Source organism: Ursus arctos, unplaced genomic scaffold (genome assembly GCF_023065955.2).
Source record: "Ursus arctos isolate Adak ecotype North America unplaced genomic scaffold, UrsArc2.0 scaffold_27, whole genome shotgun sequence".
In the NCBI taxonomy this organism is placed as follows: Eukaryota; Metazoa; Chordata; class Mammalia; order Carnivora; family Ursidae; genus Ursus; species Ursus arctos.
This window is the reverse complement of record NW_026622952.1, coordinates 2,099,544-2,121,365: the sequence shown is the minus strand read 5'-3', so window position 1 is coordinate 2,121,365 and position 21,822 is coordinate 2,099,544. Positions and strand designations below refer to the sequence as shown.

At 40.1% G+C, this 21,822-nt stretch overlaps 2 protein-coding genes across 9 annotated transcripts in view; one reads left to right on the top strand and one right to left on the bottom strand.

Annotated features, from left to right (window-relative positions):
- The window catches only part of SLC20A2 (solute carrier family 20 member 2), a 104,441-nt gene extending 104,187 nt beyond the window's left edge, over positions 1-254 (bottom strand). For 2 of the 7 annotated variants that reach the window (XR_008956007.1, XM_026485654.4), the window contains exon 1: positions 6-124. The gene's annotated coding sequence lies outside the window, so the exon portion shown is untranslated. Of the gene's footprint in view, positions 1-5 lie in introns of all 7 variants that reach the window. The other 5 variants (XM_026485652.4, XM_048226213.2, XM_057303522.1 and 2 more) reach the window with 5 other exon arrangements.
- On the top strand, positions 171-21,539 carry SMIM19 (small integral membrane protein 19). Of its 2 annotated transcripts, none has more exons than XM_026485658.4 (5): positions 171-254; positions 4,052-4,189; positions 5,661-5,785; positions 9,823-9,929; positions 20,388-21,539. In XM_026485658.4, exons 2-4 carry the CDS (start codon positions 4,056-4,058, stop codon positions 9,885-9,887), a joined length of 324 nt encoding a protein of 107 aa, XP_026341443.2. In that variant the 5' UTR covers positions 171-254; positions 4,052-4,055; the 3' UTR covers positions 9,888-9,929; positions 20,388-21,539. The 2 variants fall into 2 exon arrangements, with proteins under 2 accessions (XP_026341443.2, XP_026341442.2); XM_026485657.4 differs by lacking the exon at positions 20,388-21,539 and adding an exon at positions 11,130-11,417.
- The last annotated feature ends 283 nt before the right edge of the window (positions 21,540-21,822 follow it).

The following is a 21,822-nucleotide window of genomic DNA, read 5'->3' as shown; positions in this document are numbered from 1 at the left end:
CTCACGCGCCCGGGGGCGGCACCGGAGCAGTCGCTGCGTCGCTCCCGTTCAAAAACTGAAAAGGGGGGCGGGGGGCGGGGGGAAAGACCTGGCTCCTCGTTTCATCCGGAAACCGGCGGGCCGGCAGGAAATGACGAAGGCAGAGGTCGTCCAGGTCCGTTCGGTAACCGGGTCCCGCGCGTCCGGCCTCGACTCCGGGGGAAAGAGCCCCGCGCGGAGCAGCCTGGCCGCGTGCCGCCTCCGGAGCCAGCAGCGTGAGTGGACCCGCGTCTCCGCGCCTCCCGGGCCCGAGGCGGGGCCGCGTCACCCGGCCCCGCCCCCCCCGCCCGCGCGCCGCCCCGCCCCGCCCCGCCGGGGCCTCGCGGGGGAGGGGAGGGGACCGCTGCCCGCGGCGCGCCCCCAGCCCGGGGCTCGGAGGCTCCAAAGCTTCCAGCCAGTGCTGCGAGCCTCTCAGGGTCGTAAGGAATAGTTTGGCTCCGAGCGCCAGAGATGCAGACAACACACCGAAGCAGCGCCGCGTCGGCCACGCGAGCAGGGGTGGGAGCGAGACGGCCCGAGGCGGCCGCAGTTCAGCGCGAGTGTTTTAAGATTCCGCAGCTGATTCCGCAGCCTGCGAGCGGAGGGAACGCAAAAGATGTCCCGGCAGCTCTGGAGGCTGCCTGTGGTCACTTACTGGGAGGGGATTGTATTTTATACCCGCGCGACTGGATTTCTTTCCGGGGGGAACGGGTGTCACAGAACCGGGGGCACGACTGGAAGGGTTCAGGTTTGGGAGTCAGTTACATGTAACAACCCTAGCCTGTGCAACTTTGGGCAAGTTACATAACCACCACTACCACCTTCCCGGTTTCTTCTGTAAAATGGAACTTCAGTGCCTCCCATCAGGGTAGTTGCAAAAATTCAGTATGTGGACTGCCCTACTCATAAACCCACAAACTGCCTTCTTCCTCTTGGTTGAAGGCCTGTTACCTTGTAGCCTTCTGCTTTAGGAACCCAAACCCTCAGTGTTTCAGAGGACAGAGAAAGAAAATTACACTTAAGCAGTGGATTGTGTTGTAAGGAACTGTGTAAGTGATTCTGGCCTGAGTTTGTATTAAGATAGCAAAGCTCTAAGAGGCAAAAATGATAACATTTAAGGCATAATGACAAGAGATACTCAATTTTAGAACCACCTAGACCTGGTATCAGGAACCTAAAATCAGGAAACTGATTTTAAAACTTATGATATAGTTACTTGATCTCTGGAAAATTTTTTCCTAGTTCTCAACCTAAAAGTTTATCAAACTAAAACCAGCCCCTAGTTGCCATATTTTGGGAACTCTATCTCTGGATACTAATGTTTTACTTGGGTCTTAATTCAGCTCATCTTAGAATTTCCTTACCGAAATTGTTCAAGCATTAGTGTCCAGGAAAAGTATGTGAAAAAGGTTCAGTTTTCTCAAAAGAGCCCTGAATGACGATCCAGGCACGTGGCTAGCTACATGGTGATCTTGCTGAAACATTAGCTTGCCAGGAATGAACCATTGTAATGCCCCTGGGCATTTGGCTTTAGAAGAAGGCTGTGGTGGTATGAAGTAACTGCTTAGCAAGTGTGTATGTGTACACTTGGTTAGACTGTAGTGTGCTGGGAGGTGACGGTCATAGTTCAGGCCACATGTGGACCATGGTCTATACTATGACTCCGGACAAGGCCATTCCTTATTCCAGTCTTGCAAAGTCATGCCATTGGTCATGATGGAGGACTGGGCAGGAAAGGCCTACCCTCGGTGCAAATCTTTCACAACTACAGTACTAAAAATAATTCAAATGCGTGTCCCTGGAACTGTGGAATGGTAGTGTCATTGCATACCAATGATGTTGTATAATACATGTTGTTTAATTCACGTTAAAATTTTACCATTCTGGGTCGGTAGTAATTCAAAATCCTTCTCTAAATACAATTCAAGACTGGCATATTTGTAGCAGGTTAAAGACAAGCTCTGTAGGAATATACCACTTATTAAGTGGCCGATGAAGAGAATTTTGTGAGAAATTGAAGCAATAAATTAACCTGGATCAGATCCATTCAGGTGTTAGAAAACAGGTAGGAAATGCTTCCGGGATTTGTCAGGTAAAGGATACCTGCCGAATGTTCTAGTGGCCGTTGCTGTATGTTCCCTGTTTCTTCCTGAATTTAATAGCTCTCAATCCTTAAACCTACCACCCTTGTGGCAGAATTGTCTGTGGCCTTCTGCAGCATCTCAAATCAGACATCCAGAGTCATCTCTTTTTGCCAAAAACACATTCACTGTTGTTACTTTACTTTTCAGCACCAGCAAAATTCTAGATTCCATAAATCATAAAGACAATTATAGTCTCTTGTCTTCCAAAAGTTTCCATTTCTAAAATAGGCTGATTACTTACTATGAATCATAATGTTACTTTCAGAGAAACTCTGGAGTTCAGTTTTAAGAAATAAGAATTAAAACTGTGAATATACCAAATCTCCCTGTATCTCCCACACTCTTAAAAAAAAAAAATCCATAGCCAGTCTTTAATATCAAGGAATTGGGTATGGTGTGATGTTTAAATAATATTTAGATCTTGTATGTCTAAATTTTTATGATTTAAAGTAAATTCTGTTTTTATTATTACTTGGCTAATTTTTACAATAGTTCTTTTAAAGAGATCACTCTTGACCTCAGTGTCTAGAGTTTAAGTTAAATGATCATTCACGATACTCACTTTATCATAAATGAATACAATATGTCCTCAAACATCTGACAAAAACTTCAGATGTAAGAACAGGGAAAACATGCCACCTGGCTTAGGAGCAAACTTATGGAAGAATTTTATTCCTTTTATGCAGAGGTAAGCTATAAGAAAGAAAACAGACACTGCCCTTTATGCACACTTCTTAACTTAGTAAGCCAGATCTACATTACAGAACATTTTAGAGACTTACAGGAGATTGGAAGATATTTTAGTGCGAGAATGTCTGCAAAGCCTTCATTGTTGTAGACTATCTAGAGAAAAATTGCAAAACAATTTCTTGGACATTCAGATACTCTTTTTCTCGGAATTAGAAAATGACTGTCTTATTCCTAGAAACTACAGTACATTTATCACCTATCACTTGTTCAGTTTTTCTCCTTCTTGTAGAATGTCTAAAAAAATGCTTTTGGTTTTCTTTCACATATTAGGTCATTTTACTTATTAGACTTACCTTTTATGCCCAACAGAAGGAATGAACTTTCTCTTCAAGGAAAAATTCAACTAACTCTCAAACACAAGGAGGAAACCATTACTCTTTTACTTGCCATTTGATACACTTGCTCTTACCGCTCTTATTTTCTGTGGGAATGTCCAAAGAATGCATTTCCTTGAATAGAAGTCACAGCTGTGTAAATAGCAAAAAGTAACTTTTTATCCCATAGCTTCTTTCAAACACATTTGGCCGGGAGGCCAAATTAGATAAAGCTTTTAATGTTTTCCACTTGTGGGGGAGGCCAGTCCAAGAGTCTTGCAATGGCGGTCTCATCTTTTCTAGGCTGCCGTCATGAGCGCAACACGATTTTTTAATATCATAGCCACTTGTTTGGGTCTGTGTTTTAAAATATTTGGGTGCTTTCATCTGGGTGTTACAGTTCAGAAACTGGGCAATAACATTTCAACCATATATGCTTTTTATTATCTTTTTGTAATAGGATTTTTAAACTCCAGTTTTCACCTTCATGTAGAAGATAAAATGTTTCCAAACCAAAAATAAGGGGAAATATGTTACACACCCTAAGTATCTAGGCCAGGAGTTGGCAAATTTTTTCTTAAAGGGCCAGATTGTAAATATATTCAGCTTTGCGGGCTGGGAAGCAAAAAGCAAGGATATTATACAGGTACTTAAAATCATTTAAAATGTATCGGTTTAGAAATGTAAAACCATTCCTAGCCCCTGGGCCATCCAAAAACATAAATCCAAGGCTGGAGTTGGCCAGCAGGCCCTATGTTTGCCAGGCCTTCTGCAGAAGGTCGTACCAGCACTAAGAGAAACCCTCCTTTCTTCTCTTTCTTCCAGCCCCATGCCTGGAGCTTACGGGGTGATGGGTGACGATGGCTCTATGGATTATAGCGTTCATGAGGCCTGGAACGAAGCCACCAATGTTTACTTGGTCGTGATCCTTGTTAGCTTTGTTCTCTTCATGTATGCCAAGAGGTAAAGTTTTTAGTATTTGAGGGTTGATAAGAAACTGGGCATTTCAAAAGTTGACACGTTCGTTTGTTTGCTTGTTTGTTCCGAATTAAGTGCACACAAATCATTTTCATCAGCATTTTTGTTCCCGAAAACACTGTCTCCCCGGGTCTGTTCTCGAGCTCTGGATGCCAGTTTGGCTTTGAGGAGCCTGTTGCTTTAAGAGTTGGAGATTTAAGTGCAGCTCTGGGCACACTGACCAGCGTTTGCCTTCCCGTTCTATCATTTCTAATATGGCTCAGTTTGATCGTCTAGCCTGGGTTCACTGTCACTGTTGGATGAGCCTATTTTTTTTGCCCATGTCCCTGAAATGCAGAAACCCTAATTCCTATGTATTTGGCAGTTCTCTCTTCACACATTTTAAGTTTTCCCTTCTAACTCTTGTACACGACTGTGTCATAGCACTTACTGAATAATAATGGTATTATCTGACGACTTGTCTATCTGTTCCACAAAAACTCCAGTCCCTTCAGAACAAGGACTTTGACCTTTAACCTTTGTGTCCCTGGTGTGCCTCAATAAATATTTCCTGCTTTAATTCTAGATGTTGTAGCATAATTTAACTATTCTTTTCCACACTCCCTGGCTCCTTTCTTAAAAAAAAAAAAAAAAAAAAAGAGGTGGGTGCTTTGAGGAGGAAAAGCAGCATTGGACTGAGTCGCTTCTCCTTACAGCCACATGCTTCTTGGTATTCTCTACCAAGGCTAGAAAGGCATTAGATAGTTCAAAGTAATTAGTAATCGAAAATAATTGATGTTTGGCCTGGGGAGCACCTGTTCTCAGACAGGCAGGTTTGCCCTTTCAGGCCGCATGACCCCCAGGGCAGCTGGCTCATTGGTTGCCTGGCATTGGGGGTGGCTGAGAGGAGGCTCTACAGGTAACAGCTTTCCTCCAAAAATAGCCACCACCTCCTCCCCACTGTCCTGTTTTAAAAACAGAGACACAATGTTGTTGATTTTAAGTGATGGACCCACTAAGGCCATGCTATTGTATTTAAGAAATACGGTGATTCACTATTTTCCAAAATTTAGATCTACTCGCATTCTGTTTATTCTCTAACCCAGTAATTTAGCTTTATTTGGATGACACCAGAGGGAGGAGAAAAATAAGATGTTTTCCCGTTGGTGCATTTCGCCGTGTAATACTTGGTTGTTGGAGGGGCCAGGACCGGCAGCACCGTGGAGGTACGTCACTTCATCGTATGAAGTGGCTGTGTTCGGCGTCCTCCGCTTTCTTCGAGCCCTGTGCTGTACGCGTACAGCTTCGTACTTTGTAGTGAAGGAAGGAACACTTGAGCCAAGGAAGCATCTCGCAGAGACGAAAGAAAAGATGAGCTCATTGTTACTTAAGTCCTTTTAATGTAGCTCCTGATTGCTATGGTCCTGAGTCCATTACAGTCCTGTAGCTCTTCATCCATATCGGTTTTGTGTTTTAGGAATAAAAGGAAAATTATGAGGATATTCAGTGTGCCACCTACAGCAGAAACTTTATCAGAGCCCAGCTTTTATGACACAATAAGCAAAATCCGTTTAAGACAGCAACTGGAAATGTATTCCATTTGTAAGTATATTCTGTGTTGAATGGAGGCATGTTTAAAATAGATTTTTTTTTTTTGGAATTGAGTTCAATTAGCAAAAGGTTATCAGAAATAATTGGTAATGAAAACTTAGTGCCTTTTTTAGATGCTCAGCACAGTATTAGCAAAGGCAGATCTGCCGTGAAGTTGAAGCTTCAGGACCCTCTGCTTATATGGGGCCCTTCCAGAACTCTGAAAACAGCCCTACAAATGTGCTTATATGAGGATATTTTTATAAATTTTGCAAAAATTCAACATATTTATTTTTTTTAATTCAATGTTTTAACCATCAGTTAAGACTGTTCTCTCTTCCTGCTCTAATTTGCCCTCCTCTGCATATCCCCTCATGTGGAGGAGCATTGAAGTGACGAAGAGCATTTGGGGATCTGGCTGAGGCTGAGTTGGAGCTGCATTTAGTTTGGGTTTGAATTTTGTATTTATGGAGTTTGCAGTCATTTCTATTATAATTAAATTACTGCAAGCCAAAGCAAAATAAGAATGACTTTCAGGGCACCTGGTTGGCTCAGACTCTTAAACATCCAACTCTTGATCTCAGCTCAGGTCTTGATCTCAGGATCATGAGTTCAAGTCTCGCACTGAGCTCCATGCTAGGCATGAAGCCTACTTAAAACAAACAAACAAAAAAACCAGCAGCTTCCAGGAATATGGCATGCAATATCAACGTGCAAGGCCAGAGTTCATGTCTCAATATTAACATGTCATATGGTACTGAACACTATGAGTATGTATGTCAGGGAGAAGAAGTAAAGTTTAAAATGTATGGAGCCAGAATGAATTGTACATCTAAGCCACAGCCTTTTATGCCCCCATTTAAAAGAAAGAGTTGTGGTTGGGCACCTGGGTGGCTCAGTCAGTTAAGTGTCTGCCTGAAGCTCAGGTCAAGATCTCAGGGTCCTGGGACTGAGTCCCACAGCGGGCTCCCTGCTCAGTGGGGAGTCTGCTTCTCCCTCTGCCTCTGCCCCTCCCCCCTGCTCATGTGCACACGCGCTCTCTCTCAAATAAATAAAAATATTTTTTAAAAATTAAAAATTAAAAAAAAAGAATTAGTTGTGGTTTCCAAGGTGTATTATTAAGTGAGAAAAGCAAGATAAGATAGTATATATACCAGGATGCTACTCTTTTAAAATCGAATGACCAAAATATTCCTTGTGTTATTTATGTGTAATATAAATGTTCTATATAATTATGCAAGCATGGAGGAACGCTTGGAAAGATACACATCAGATTATTAACATTCATTACCTTGATGGGACTGTGTGGGATTTAAGGGGAAAAGACTGGAGATTTTTTCAAGATGTCTACAGTAAAACTCAGGGGTGTGTGCACATCTGTGTGTGCATAGAAAGAAGCAAGAAAGGATGATCACCTGATCACCAAGATATCACTAGTATATGTCTCAGGTGGACTGGAATTTCAGGTGAAAAACAGAAAAAGGTCTGTGTGTATATATATATATATATACTATATATATATATATATGTAGTATATATATATATATGTAGTATATATATATACATATACATGCATAAACACGAGTAGAACTTATATATATATATACATATACATGCATAAACACGAGTAGAACTTCTGAAGTCTTAAGCACAAATTTTATCTTAAAAACTAGTGACAGCTGTTCCTTTGGGGGAAGGAAGTGGGTGGGTAGCGGCAAGACTGAGCAGGTAGAAGGAAGATACACTTTTTACTGTTTCCTTTTTGTTCCTTTTGCATTTTGTACTGTCTGCATATGGTACCAGTTCAAAATAAGAAGTTTAACCTAGCATTATTCACAATAGCCAAAAGGCGGAAACAACCCAAGTGTCCTTGACAGATACACAAAATGTGGTATAGAAATACAATAGGATATTATTCAATCTTTAAGAGGAAGGAAATTCTGACACACGCTACAGCACAGATGAACCCGAGGACATTATGCTTCGTAATTATTCTTATGAAGGCAAATAAGCCAGTCACAAGAGAGCACATATTTTACTTATAGGAGGCAAATTCATAGAGACAGAAAATAGAATGGTGGTTGCCAGGGGCCTGGGGAGGAAGGTGTGGGGAGTTACTGTTTTATGGGTGTGTTTAGTTTGGGATGATCAGAAGAGTTCTGTGGCCGGAGGGCGGCGATGGTTACACAGCACTGTGAACGTACTTAATGCTGCTGAGCCGTACACTTAGAAATAGTTCAAATGGCAATATGTGTGTATTATTTTACCACAATAGAAAAAAGTTCTTTAAAAAAACTTAAATACTAAAAAACAAAACAAAACAAAAAAACAAAAGTACAGAGTCATAAGCTCTCTATGGAAAATGATGAAGAATTAAGTTTCCCTGGATGTCCAGTCAAAACAAAGCTAGTTCCTATCAGTAATACACTCAGTACCATAACAAACTATTACAAACCAAGTGTACAGGTTTTTTCTTCTTTGATGGCAATGCCATAGAATATAATTTATCGGAATTCCTGTGTTTGAAAGGTATGTTGGTTTTCTACGGCTGCTGTAACAAATTACTACAAATCCTGTGGCTTCAAACAACACAAATGTACCATCTTACAATTTTGTCGCGTAAAAGTCCTACAACAGTCTGAAACCAAGGTGTCAGCAAGGTACTCTTTCTGGAGGTTCTAGAAGAAAGACTGTAACTGCCTTTTCCAGCTTCTAGAGGCCCATCACGTTCCTCGGTTTATGGCCTTCTGCCTCCATCTTGGGAGCCAGGAGCATTTAGCCTTTCTGATCATTCTTCCTTTTTAATTTCTTAGTCTTTCTCTGCAGTCAGGAAAGGGTCTCTGATTTTTAAGACACATGTGATTAGGCTGGGCCAGATAATACAAGGTAATCTTCCCCTCATAAGGTCCTTACCTTAATCACATCTTCAAAGTCCTGTTTGTCCTGTAAAGTCACATATTCACAGATTTTTGGGGACTAGGATGCAAACATCTTTAGAAGCCATTTTTCTCATAAATAGTGTGTGGGTGGATTTGCACATTTAATGAATTCCCTCACATTGGGTCATTCTCAGTGTTTTGGACCTATCTAGTCCTGACAGTCTCTCTGGCAAGAGGAAATAACAAACACAATTCTTTTTCTTAAAGAGGACTCCCAAAATTGTATAAATGTTAGGTCGCAAAAATTTGGGTGCACCCTGAGTAGCATAAATAAATCGTCTCTCTTTCTTGGCTAGTAAAAACTTAAAGAAGAGACTGAAAGTTTTAACTCTAGGCAGGGAATGACATTCAAAACGATTTTAACTCCATACTGTCTCTAGTGGCAGGTTATAATCATTCTTCTTCAATAAACATTTCTCAGAAGTACAAAAAGAATACAGAATGTGTATCTGTTTTTCTTCTAGTTTATATCCATGACGACTAATAAGTCTCTTAGACTCAAAAGTTGAAATACAAATTCCTTATGATGTGGACAAAAGCATTATTATTAACTTATCTTAAGGTGGAAGTGGGAGATAAGAAAGAAGGAAATTATAAAATGTTAATTTAACTTGAGGCGCCTGGATGGCTCAGTCGGCTAAGCATCTGACTGCTGATTTTGGCTCAGGTCATGATCTCAGGGTTGTGAGGTCAAGCCCCGCATCAGGCTCCACGCTCAGCGCAGAGCCTGCTTGTCCCTCTCCCCCTGCTCTCTCCCCTGACCCCCCAACTCAGGCACACATGCTCTCTCTCAAATAAATAAATCTTTTTAAAAAAATGTTAATTAAGTTTAATAGCTTAATTGTTACCTTATATTTCAAAGCTCTGAATAATCCTGATATACAAATAATAAAGTTAATATATAAAAATGGATATCAGCGGTGTTGAGAAGTTAGAGGATCACAAAGTATTATAAATTTCCTCTAATGAAAAAAATTAATTCTAAGCTAACTCTTTACCGAGAATCATGACTTGACTGTGGTTTAATGATGTTAGCTAATAATTATTTTGCTATTTTTATTAATTTTATCTCTTTCTTTTGTTGTTGTTTTTTGTTTTGTGTTTTAATAGCAAGGAAGTATGACTATCAGCAGCCACAAAACCAAGCTGACAGTGTGCAACTCTCGTTGGAATGAGATCACAGAAGACGAACAGCATAAGTAATGTTCAACAGTCCGGTAGGAAGCTCCTAAACATGCTGAATCATGAGCAGCATTTTTTTTTAAACCCTGTGTCCCTAAAATCATTTTACTTGTCATTTTCCCCAGTTTTTTTGTGTGTTTTGTTTTGCTTTTTAAAATTACATCTCCAAGTCATTTGTTATACCAAAAACAAGGGGGGGGGGAGCAGTCAAAAAACCTGGATGCAGAGAGTCTGCACATACTTAGGAAGATAGAACATAACCAGAAATGGTGATTTTACCTTGTAAAGACCTTTGATTTCTTCAGCATACAATCGGGAATAAAAATATATCTTTGGAAGTGAGAATCTGGAGATTATGCCACTTCGATTTAAACGTTTTTGCAAAATTAAAAAGTAAAAATCCCGGCACTGGAAGAACACCATCCTCTTCAACTGTATTCTATGATGAATGTAATATGGCTAGTGGACAATTGTGTTCTTCCTGCTGTCGTCACCGCGCTTTAATTGAATCAACGATCTTTGCTTCTTCTGAAATTGCACAGAGGACTGTCTCTTCTACTCTCTTCATGAAGCATACCCATCTGCTAATTGTGGAGGCTTTCTGTGATTGGCATGTTTTCCCTTCATTGTGTTCCCAGGAGCTTGTTTGCTGTTTTTGGTCTTTCTGTTTGTTTTTGTTTTTGTTTGTCCATTTGTTCTTTAATCCCACAGTTTAATCCCCTCCAGAACAGTCTTCTTTGGACCATACTGGAGAATAAATGGGCACCTCTCTACTGGTGTTGGCAACTTCCTTTTTTGGTCATGTAACTCTCAAGTTTAATGTAACTGTCTGATTACTTACACTTTTCTAGCATAATAAGCTTCCCTGAAGATTCTCATGTCTTGTACCGTACATTGAAATGTTTTTACCTAATTTTTCGTATTTATTTAAATAAAAGTTGGTGGGAGGTAGTGGCAAGGAAATTTACCTGTCTGTATCACTGTCCAAGAATTAGTTTTTGAATCAAAGCTATTCTTAATTTTAAGAGTTAGAGTTAATATTTCAAGGATTGTTTCCTTTTCCCTTTATAATTGTGAAGTAAGGAACATAAATTTTAAATGGAAAAGTTTAGACCAAATAACATTATTGAGGGAAATTGCATTTGCTTTTAAATTTTAATTATATTATTCAAAAATGTCTTTCTGGTACAAGGTGAATTGTTGACTAAATGGAATAACTCTCTCTTGACTCCCAGAAGAGTTTGAATGCACTACCAACACAGAATGAAAAACTGACTTCGGGATTGTAAACAGTTCCAATTACAGGCAGGAGGTCACAGAGCAGCAAGGGGACAATCTTCTAAACTTTTCTTTGCTCTTAGGAAAACCACCTTATATTTCTGTGAGCAGAAAATGTAACCAGGAGCAGGGGCCGTTTCCTTGTATCACTGACATGTTGCGCAATCTGGACAAATTACAAAAACTGTCCATCTCAGATGATTTGTAAAAAGAGTGTACATAAATAAATGTAAATCCCGATGAAATTGCCTGCGGTTGTTTTTGATTTGCATCCACTAGACAGAGACAGTCAAAACCAAAAGCTGGTAGATCGTTTGGTGAGCCTCAAACCTTGGCAAGGAAGAGGATGAATTCCTCCTCATTTTTTCTCTAAAGCCAACTGATGGGAATCACACCCCCCACTGGCAGGAACAACAGCAAGTCCGCCTTTGAAGTTGCTTCTCTGCTTCAACAGCTGAGCTGGGAAAGGGCTGGAAGCCCTGCAGCCACACTTCAAAGCCACCCCAGCTGATTGTCCCGCTTCTGCCCGCCCCACCCCACCCATCCAAGGGTTCCGTGGAACTATTTTCTTTGGAAGAAAACTGGAACGACTAATAAACTGGTAACTAACACGTGTGTTCTCCCTGTCCTCGTTTCTTCTCTTTCTAACGCATAAGATCTTCGGCAGTGAGCACTGGTCAGCGTCTATTGGCACACAGCCTCCTCGTGGTAAATTACTGGATGCTTCGCTAATGCCAGCCAGCTGCATTAAAGGAAGAAGTTGGCTTCCAGAGGGCACAGGTGTTTGCTATTGACCTATTCAGGTGGAGTTATTTATGATTCATAAATGAAATGCAGAGTTGATCATAAAGTTGCTGTAATGTCAGAACTATTTTAAGGATGGAGGAGAAATAGATAAAATTATCGTAATAAAAATCATTTCCGGGGCGCCTGGGTGGCACAGTGGTTAAGCGTCTGCCTTCGGCTCAGGGCGTGATCCCGGCGTTCTGGGATCGAGCCCCACATCAGGCTCTTCTGCTATGAGCCTGCTTCTTCCTCTCCCACTCCCCCTGCTTGTGTTCCCTCTCTCGCTGGCTGTCTCTATCCCTATCAAATAAATAAAATCTTTTAAAAAAAAATCATTTCCGTGATTAAGATAAGAATACATTTAACTTAAAAAATGTAATTAAAGGGGGAAGGGACAAAAGTGTATTATACCGAGCCAAGCACTTCATTCAACAAGCAGTTGTGACGAACAGACCCTGTGCTAGCTGCCTGTGATCTTCTAGAGGCTATTCTGGTCTAGTAATAGAATCAGAACAGGAATAGGGGCCAAAAACCAAATGGAAATAGAAAGGACACATGGCTCACCTGCAACCTGTATGCAAAACTGAGGATCACAGAGTGGGAACTCGAGCTTTGTCTTAAATCTGTTTCCCAGTGGACATGCCCCCCCCCCCCGAAGCCAGAGCTGAACTGACACAAAACTATAAAGCAAGAAACCCTTCCCACCCCTCTTTTGGTCCCTCTCCAGCCTCCTGCAAGGCTATGCGCGGCGCAGTCTTGAATGAGGATCTGAGAGTACGGATGAGGCAAGAGGCTCCAGAACCGAGGAGGGAAACCCTACTAACTCCTGAGGCATGTGTGGAAACTCAGCAGCAGTTCATCCTCCTGTCCTTGACCTCTCTCTCACCCCAAAATAAATGAGGGGCATTTAGCATCGGATTTCATACTGATGTATTCTCCACCTTTATTTTATTCAGATCTAGAAAAAAATGAAAGCCGATTATATAGATTAGTAACATTCCCCGTTCTAGGTAGGAAGGAGAGATAAAGCCAAGGGAGGCTACTCACCGCCCAGGCTCAGTGGTAGTAATCTAGCCCCCAGTTTGATGCTGAGGGCCCACTGTGCTCACTTTTATTTTTGATGTTTCTAGTTCCAGAGTTCCTTCTCTTCCAAATAGAGAAACCACAGAGGTTTTGCTGTGAGGAAGGAGTGGCTCCATAGCAGGAATTTTTATGAAAAACATTTTGACACATTTCAAAGTAGCTGAAGAAAGTTGGGTTTTGCTTTGCTTTTTTCCTAGTTTCAGGGGTAGAATTTCGTGATTCATCAGTTGCATATAACACCCAGTGCTCATTCCAAGTGCCCTCCTTAATGCCCATCACCAATTATCCCTTTTCCCCACGCACCTCCCCTCCAGCAAGCCTCAGTTTGTTTCCTATAGTCTAAAGTTTCTTATGGTTTGCCCACAGATCAAAACCACAATGAGATATCACCTCAGGGTCAGAATGGGTAAAATTAACAACTCAGGAAACAATAGACGTTGGCGAGGATGAAGAGAAAAGAGAACCCTCTTACCCTGTTGGTGGGAATGCAAACTGGTACAGCCACTCTGAAAAACAGTATGGATTTCCTCAAAAAGTTGAAAATAGAACTACCCTACCACCCAGCAATTGCACGGCTAGGGATTTATCCGAAGGATACAAACATAGTGATCCAAAGGGGCACCTGCACCCCAATGTTTACAGCAGTAATATCCACAATAGCCAAACTATGGAAACAGCCCAGATTTCCATCAACAGATGAATGGATAAAGAAGATGTGGTATACACACACACGTGCACACACACACACACACACACACACACACACACACTGGAATATTACTCAGCCATCAAAAAGAATGAAATCTTGCCATTTGCAGCAATGTGGATAGAACTAGAGGGCATTATGCTAAGTGAAATAAGTCAATCAGAGAAAGACAATTATCCTATGATCTCAGTCATATGTGGAATTTAAGAAACAAAACAGATGAACATAAGGGAAAGGAAGGAAAAATAAAATAAGATGAAAACAGAGAGGGAGGTTTTTAACTGCTACCAACTGTTGGTGTTGTTAAACTTAACTGCAAATGCTTCTGGCCTCAGAAATCTGAATTTCTTGAAAAAATGCACCATATAAAGGTAAAGTATTTATGACAGAACAAATAAATGTACGTTTAATGTATTCATTTTTGGGGAAAGGATTGCAAGTACCTCTGAATGACATTTTATTTTGAGATTTTAAAAAACCAGGCCCATTCAAGTGGACTACAATCTAATACAATTCTTAGATCTCAGATGCTTTCTAGCACCTAGTATTAGAGTAGCTACCCCAAAGTAGATGCCTGGTAAATACTTGCTGAATTAATTAATTTGCTTGTAACAATTTGTAGAATTGATGTTTTATTTTTTATGTTTTTAAAAAGTATTCTGCATCAGGTTCTGCTTCTGGTAATGGAAGAGGAATTGTATAGGGCTCTTACAGATAATGGTTATGAGTTCACAGCAAAACATAAAAAACAACTATTTGAAGGTAACCATAGGCAGACAAACCGGAAGGAAAATGACCCTTGAAAGGAAAAGATTTGTGTTTATATGGTTCTTTGCCTGAAGGTATTTCCCATTCTAATAACTGAGATAGCTAGAACTCAAGTGAGAAGCTACAGTGAAATCGGTTTGAGGAATAGGACAGAGTTCAGGGCTTCTGGAGAGACTGGAATGTGAGAAGGAACATCAGAGAAAGAAGCGAACCACAGAAGGGGGAACCCCCAAATCTGCATATCAATACCGACAAGTCCTTGACCGATCCCTTAGCTACAACCCTAGTGAGACTCCAGCAGAAAGGAGCCTAGCAGAAAACAGCTAAGAAACTGAAAGAAATCAGCAGGGTCTTCAGCTGCTGCTCACCATAGGAGATGCAGTTTGAGTCCTGCCAAATTGCCTTAGAACAAAAACAACACTTTAAAGAGGAAGACAACAGAATCTAGAATCTCTGTACGTATTACCCACAAGGTCTAATATACAATAAAATAATTACAGGAATGAGAACAGGAAAATGAGATCCACAGTCAAGAGAAGAAACGGGACAATATGGTCCATAGTCAAGACAAAAAGAGTCAATATAAACTGACACTAAGACAACCCAGATGTTGAATTAGCACACAAGGACTTTAAAGTAGCTATTCAAATATATTTAGATAAATGAAATTGAAAGGCTTTATCAGTGGCAGATTTGCTGTACAAGAATACTAAAGGAAGTTCTTTGGGCAAAAGAGAAATGATAGCAGATGGAAATTCAAATCTAAGCAAACTCTAGACTGAATGAACAGACGGGGAGACACAATGATAGTGCTTTTAACAAGTAAAGATAAAGAATATATAGAAGTTTCTTGTGCTATTATAACTTTTCTATAAGCTTGAAGGTTTTTTTAATTATAGAAAAAATATTTGTAAATCAATATCTTGGTAAATCAGATTCTTTTTTGTGTGTGTCATACCAACCATTGGCAAAACCGAAAAACAGGCAAGGTGTCCAAAGGGCTGTTAGACAATGTTATGCTTCTTTCTTCTCTACTTCATCCCACAGCATTTAATATTCTGTTCTCTATCGAAATCTACTCCTAAGAAAGAAGCTAATACACACTTCCACAAAGGAATAAATGACCTATAACAATTAAAATGCTACTTCTCATAGGACATTTGTTTTGTATTTTAAAGAGCCTTTAACTGGAGAGACATGGAGATTTCAGACATTACAGAGAAGTGGTAATTTTTAGGGATAAGAGCCTTTATGGCCTCTTATGGCCTCATATCATATAAGCAATTAGCTAAACTCCACCTATTCACTTGGCTACCATTTCCAGTTCTGCCCTCCTCCATTATCTTAGTTTAGCAATCAGAATGTCACCTTTTCCCCATCAAAATTATTAAATGCATTGGAACTCCTAAAAAAAATTGTATCTGTCAAAACAGCGCACAGTCAACTCTGCTTTATTGTTGCATCTCTGTGAGGCAGCAAGATAGATGATAGCAGCTAATGACCTTTTGAGCACTGTTTTACAAATGAGTAAAAGTGAACAATGTGAATGGGTCTCCCAGTCCTGGACCTTTGCAATATTGAGAAAAGTGAAGACTGGGTGGGAAGAAATATCTCCAAGGCCAAATAGGAGAGGTACGAAGGCAGGTATATAAAAAGGCAATTTATGACAAACATACTGTGTTTATTAATGCTTTTTTTTCTTTTTTTTTTTTTACTTAGGACTGTTTTTTTTTTTAAAGATTTTATTTATTTATTCGACAGAGATAGAGACAGCCAGCGAGAGAGGGAACACAAGCAGGGGGAGTGGGAGAGGAAGAAGCAGGCTCTCAGCAGGGCAGGGAGCCCGATGTGGGGCTTCATCCCAGGACCCTGGGATCACGCCCTGGGCCGAAGGCAGACGCTTAACCGCTGTGCCACCCAGGCGCCCCAGGACTGTTTTTTTAAAAAACACAGATACAAGTAATCACTGGTTGAGTTCCTTTTCTCTGGTGTCAACTTTTTTCTTTATCTACTAGAGTACCTTGCAAATACTAGGTGTTTAACAAATATTTACTTAATTAGATCAGGTCAAATCCAGTGTTGCACTATCCCAGGAAGGAGTCAGGCCTAGGGAATAACAGTTTTGAAAGTTTTTAAAAATTTTTCCAGCGCAACAGAGAGCGACAGTGATTCTACCGCTCTTGCAGCTCTTTCTAGAAGTCCAGCATACTTTGTGAAAGTGGATTTTTAAATCCCAACAATGTATCGTATTTTATCTTATTGTTTTATTTTATTTTGTATTTATTTTTTTAGTGGCTTAAAACGACAAACATGATCCTGCACTTGAAGGATTCAAGAGTAGTGTAACTGGGTGGCTCCAGGTCTCTCGTGAAGTTGCAATAAGGATGGGGCTGCAGAAGCTGCCTCCAAGATGGCTCCCCCACATGACTGTCGGCAGGAGACCTCAGGGCTTTGCCCTGAGGGCTATATATATTAATACCCTCCATAAAGAAAAAAGGAGGATGGATTTTTTTTCCCCCACAATCTTCCAGAATACAATATACCATATATATTTCACGCATTACAATTTCTTAAAAATACATAATTATTTTTCAAGGGGCTCCTAGGTGGCTCAGTCAGTTGGGCATCTAACTCTTGATTTGGGCTCGGGTCATGATCTTGGGGGTCCTTGGATTGAGCCCTGCATTGGGCTCCCTGCTCAATGAGGAGTCTACTTGTCTCCCTCTCCCTCTGCCCCGTCCGCTGCTCACACATTCTCTCACTCTCTCTCCCAAATAAATAAATAAATCTTTAAAAAATTTTTTTAGCAATTAAATCTCAATTAGTCACACCGATAAAAGTGGTTACATGGAAAATCCAAAAAAGCAAACAATCCAAAAATGTTAACTTTTGTTTGTTTGTTATACATTTGCCTTTCCAAATTAGTTTTGCTACACCAGTATTTTAATTGGTTTGCAGTTTGGTTTGCATTATACCTAATGATAATGACCAGCAAGTGCACGGCTCTCTGAATTCCAAAGGGAAGGCAGCTGGCCTGAGACTGGGACAAGGTGACAGCTAATCTACAAATTTGCCAGTTGGTATTCAGACAATCCTGAGGGGACCAATTCTGGTTTTTGAAAGCATAGACCTGGCTCGGGAGATTGTTTTTACAAATTCATTTCTTCTCTTGTTATATTCAGATCCAGCAAATTACCCCAGCAGCACATCTTGAATTTACTCGTCACCATCTTCCACAATCCCTAGTTCTTAAGCAAGACTGAACATGTGGTTACTGTCTTGTATACCAGCAAAACATCAATCAACAAAATATTGTTGATTGGAAATCAATTATGGGGGAGGAAATATGTCAACAATCCAGAACACGGGAGGGGATGCTGGCCTGGCTCATCGCAGACAAACGTTAAGCACCCTTTTCAGGCTGTCAGCGCTCTTACCAACAAATCTTTCCGGGAAAGCAGTTGCTCCCTTTCTTCCTGGAGACTTTTGATCATCAGAATTCAGCTTCTCTTTTCATCTTCAACACCTGTGATGTGTTCTGCAGCAGACTGGGGATTGGGTTTTAGAAACGCCAGTTCCAAGGACAGGTTTTCATTTATCTACAAATTATAAATGAATAAAAGTGGTTCGAAACTTACTTACCTAAAATTTGCTTATTTACTGGCATTCTAACCTCACTTAAGGTTCTGGATGCTTTTGGCTACTTCTTAGGTGCCTTGCTCAATGGCCTGTGTCCCGTTGCTATGGTGAAAGAGAATTAATAACAATTCTTACTTCTGTTAACTTAATACTTGTAAAATATACCCTTTCTTTGTTTATTAAAAAAAAGACCCTGGCAAATCTTGTCTGCTTTAAAAGGATTAAACAATTTTTAGAAACACTAGTCTGTAGTTAGAGCTGTGGAGAAATTTCAGCTGAATGTGTGAACCAACATATGACAAATGCAGACACTGTTCTGCTCGCCGGCAGCTCTGACTGAGCTTGACATTGGCTTTTTCAAGCTGTTTGAGTGTAAATTTAGCTTGAAACAATTCTGAATGGAGTGAAGTCACTTCGTGGTCCAAATAATCTTTTTTCCTTTTGAACTCTATTATAACTCGTCATTTGGGGCCAATCGGAAAGATCTAGTTCATCCCTCTCCCAAGAAGTTACAATAAAATTTAAATTTAATTTAGTTTGTATAAAGTCCCACTTACGACAAAGGCAACTCTACATTTTTGTATGTTTCCAGACAACTTGTAAAGCACCAATATAGATAAAAAATGAACTAGGTAATAGTTTAGCTAACAGAACACAGAATTTGAAGCCTGAGTTCCAGCCTTGTTTTACTCTGGTCTGTATTTATTTGAATTTGAGCATATCATTAACCTTACTAGGCCCCAATTTGTTCATTTCTTAAATGGGAATAAGACTGCCTTTACCCCAGGGATGGTCGTATTCCTAATGATATGATACCTGAGCCCCTTGGAAGGAAATGTAGTGATCCTTGGCAATGTTGCTGTTGTTCAATATTCTTTTACTGTGTAACTACTTGATTTATTTAGAAGTTTGAAGATCAAAATCAGACAAGAATGGAATCCCTAATGCCTTGAGGCCACTAGAGAATGTATTCTTTTTTTTTTTTTTTTAAGATTTTATTTATTTATTTATTTGAGAGAGAGAGCGTGCGTGGGTGAGCAGGGGGAAGGGGCAAAGGGAGAGGGGGAAAGAGAGAATCTTGAGCAGACTCCACGCTGAGCCTGACGGAGGGGCCGATCTCACGACCCTGAGATCACGATCTGAGCCGACATCAAAAGCCAGAGGCTCAACTGACTGAGCCACTCAGGAGCCCCGTAGAGTATGTACTCTTGAGCTCTCTGTGCAATACCAGGAAGGCAGTTAGCCAATGAAAACTTATGAAGTACATGAATCAAGTAATCTAAACCAAATTGTCATCTCTGAACACACAGCTAAGTCATCACTTACTTTGACTACATTAAGAACCTTCAGTTTTCTGTGTCATCCTTCGGGTAATGATAATATCTCCATTTTTTCAGGAAGAAACATGGGTGCAGAGAAATTAGGGGAGCAGCCCAATGTCAAAAACCAGAATTTTGTTCTCTCTTGAGATCCTTTCCACTCTATGTTTCTGTGATCCGAATAACAGAAACAAAATAGTTTGGAGGTTCAAGCGTTGTTCCCAGATATTATTGATGGGAAATAATTAGCATGCCTAATTTATTAGCCTTATTCAAGTCTGTTTGAGATAAAAGTCAAGCAAATGGCAGCAAATAAGTTTTCCTTACAATATTTTAAAAGTATCACTCCCAAACACTCAAATATAGGGAATTCTTTTCGTTTTCTTTGTATTCGACTATCCCATAGTTTATAAATCACACGTCTGTTTTGTACACTTTGTACCAGACAAGTCTGGGCATGCAAAGATTGTAGCGAGTTTACAAAAGCCACTTAACATATTTGGTTGTCATTTAAATTATGACTTTGAAAACACAGAAGACAAGCTCTTTTACAGTGATAGGCGGGTTTACATAAGCTGCCGCACAAACTAAATTCAAAATAACTTCAGTTCATATTGAAAAAGTTATTCCTTCATTGCCACTTTGCCATAACAGTCTTATAGTTTAAAAAACATCCATGGCAATTTTCAAGTATGAAGGGAAGTTCTCCTGTGTATCCTTTTGTAAGTCATGGAAACTGCCGCCACCAGAACTTGCTGTTGATGACTGGATGAAGCCTACCTTTTCCTTCAAAGCACTTACCCTGACACGCTGTGAATCAGGGAAAGAAAGCCAAGAGACACAGTCTTAAGAGCACAGATAGGACTTGGGGTTTGTCCATTTGCTTCACCCAGTATCTCTTTGATTTGCTCTAGGTTCTGTTGGTGACTCAAGCATATTCAAGTTAAAACAAAACAAAACTCCAGCAGTTCAGGCGCCAGCAGAGACCCGGAAGTCAGGAGGTGTGCAGTGCAGAGTGAGCATGCGTTGGAAGGGCTGGCGCTGTGAGCGGCGGCCCATGAGACACCCAGCGAGACACCCAGCTCTTCTTACCGGCAGCGCCCTGTGCCTCCACCTCTAAGATGGAGAGAATCACTCCCATCTCAAAGAACCTTCTTCAGGGTTAAATGAAATTCCCAGTGTTAACTGCTCAGCATGGTGTCTGACAGAAGAGTTACTGTATACTCGCTCTGTGCCAGGCTATATAATTCAGGCTAAAAATAAAGTGAAACATTTATGAGGATGAATCAAGAAAGAAGACCATTCTCAGGAGTGAAATATTTGTATTACATAACTTTAAAAATAATAAAGTTTCTTGTTTTCAATAGCATACGGTAACAGCTACATGCATAAAATAACAGGCAAACCTGTTTTAATGAACAAATAAGAACCACTTAGAATTATCATAGCAGGATATACTGGAAGGGAAGGTTAGATCTACTCGATTTCGATTCTAGCTTTGTCCCTTGAGCAAATTTCTTTATCTTTGATCTTAGTCTCCTTCATCTGTTAAAATAACGTATTGCAGGGTGTAGTGAGGATAATATGTTAAAACCACATATGTGTCTGCCTACCTAGGATAATATAAACTACATTCACGTCTGTCTATCTATCTACCTAGCTAGCATCTATCTATAGAGAGCACACAATAAAGCATACAGAGTCATGAGTATTCCAAATTATAAATTTTTTACTACAAGTAGGATTTAAAAATTATTTTAAACATGAAAAATTAGTCTGATACATGTAAGCATTCTCTTTGAAATTATTTACACTATTGCTTCCCTAATCGTTTTGTCACTTATATAATTAAAAATTAACCTCGAGGGGGTTGTGATTGTGATGGGGCACAGGGAGTGGCTTCCGGGGTGGATGGCGAAGTTCTATTTCTTGCCCTGGGTGGTAATTATAAGGGTGTGTCTGTCTTGTAATTACTCATTGAGTTATGTATTTGTTTTGTGTGGATTTTGGTGCCTGTGTTTTATTATACAATACAAAAATCTTTAATAAAAAAATTCACTCAACCCAGTTACTGTATGAACTACTACAAAGGTGAAATCATAGAGGACTGACTTAGGGAGGTTTTATTATATTCTTAAAACACATTAAATAGGATTAACATGTAAGTAAACGAGTGATCTTAAGTCCTACATTTTTATTTGGTCCTTCCACCGATGCACCAAATTGCTATCTGAGTTTTCCATTTTCATGTGAAAAATTTTGGATGCCAACAACTGTAAATATAAAGCGGAATTAATATCATCTTAGAGAGCAACAGAGCTTACATGGCAATATACATAATCAACGTGG

Bases quoted from the DNA above. Each gene is read 5' to 3' on its own strand.
- SMIM19 (XM_026485658.4), top strand. From the start codon at position 4,056: ATGCCTGGAGCTTACGGGGTGATGGGTGACGATGGCTCTATGGATTAT. The intron at 4,190-5,660 runs GTAAAGTTTTTA...TTTGTGTTTTAG, and splicing joins CTCTTCATGTATGCCAAGAG to GAATAAAAGGAAAATTATGA. The intron at 5,786-9,822 runs GTAAGTATATTC...GTGTTTTAATAG, and splicing joins ACTGGAAATGTATTCCATTT to CAAGGAAGTATGACTATCAG.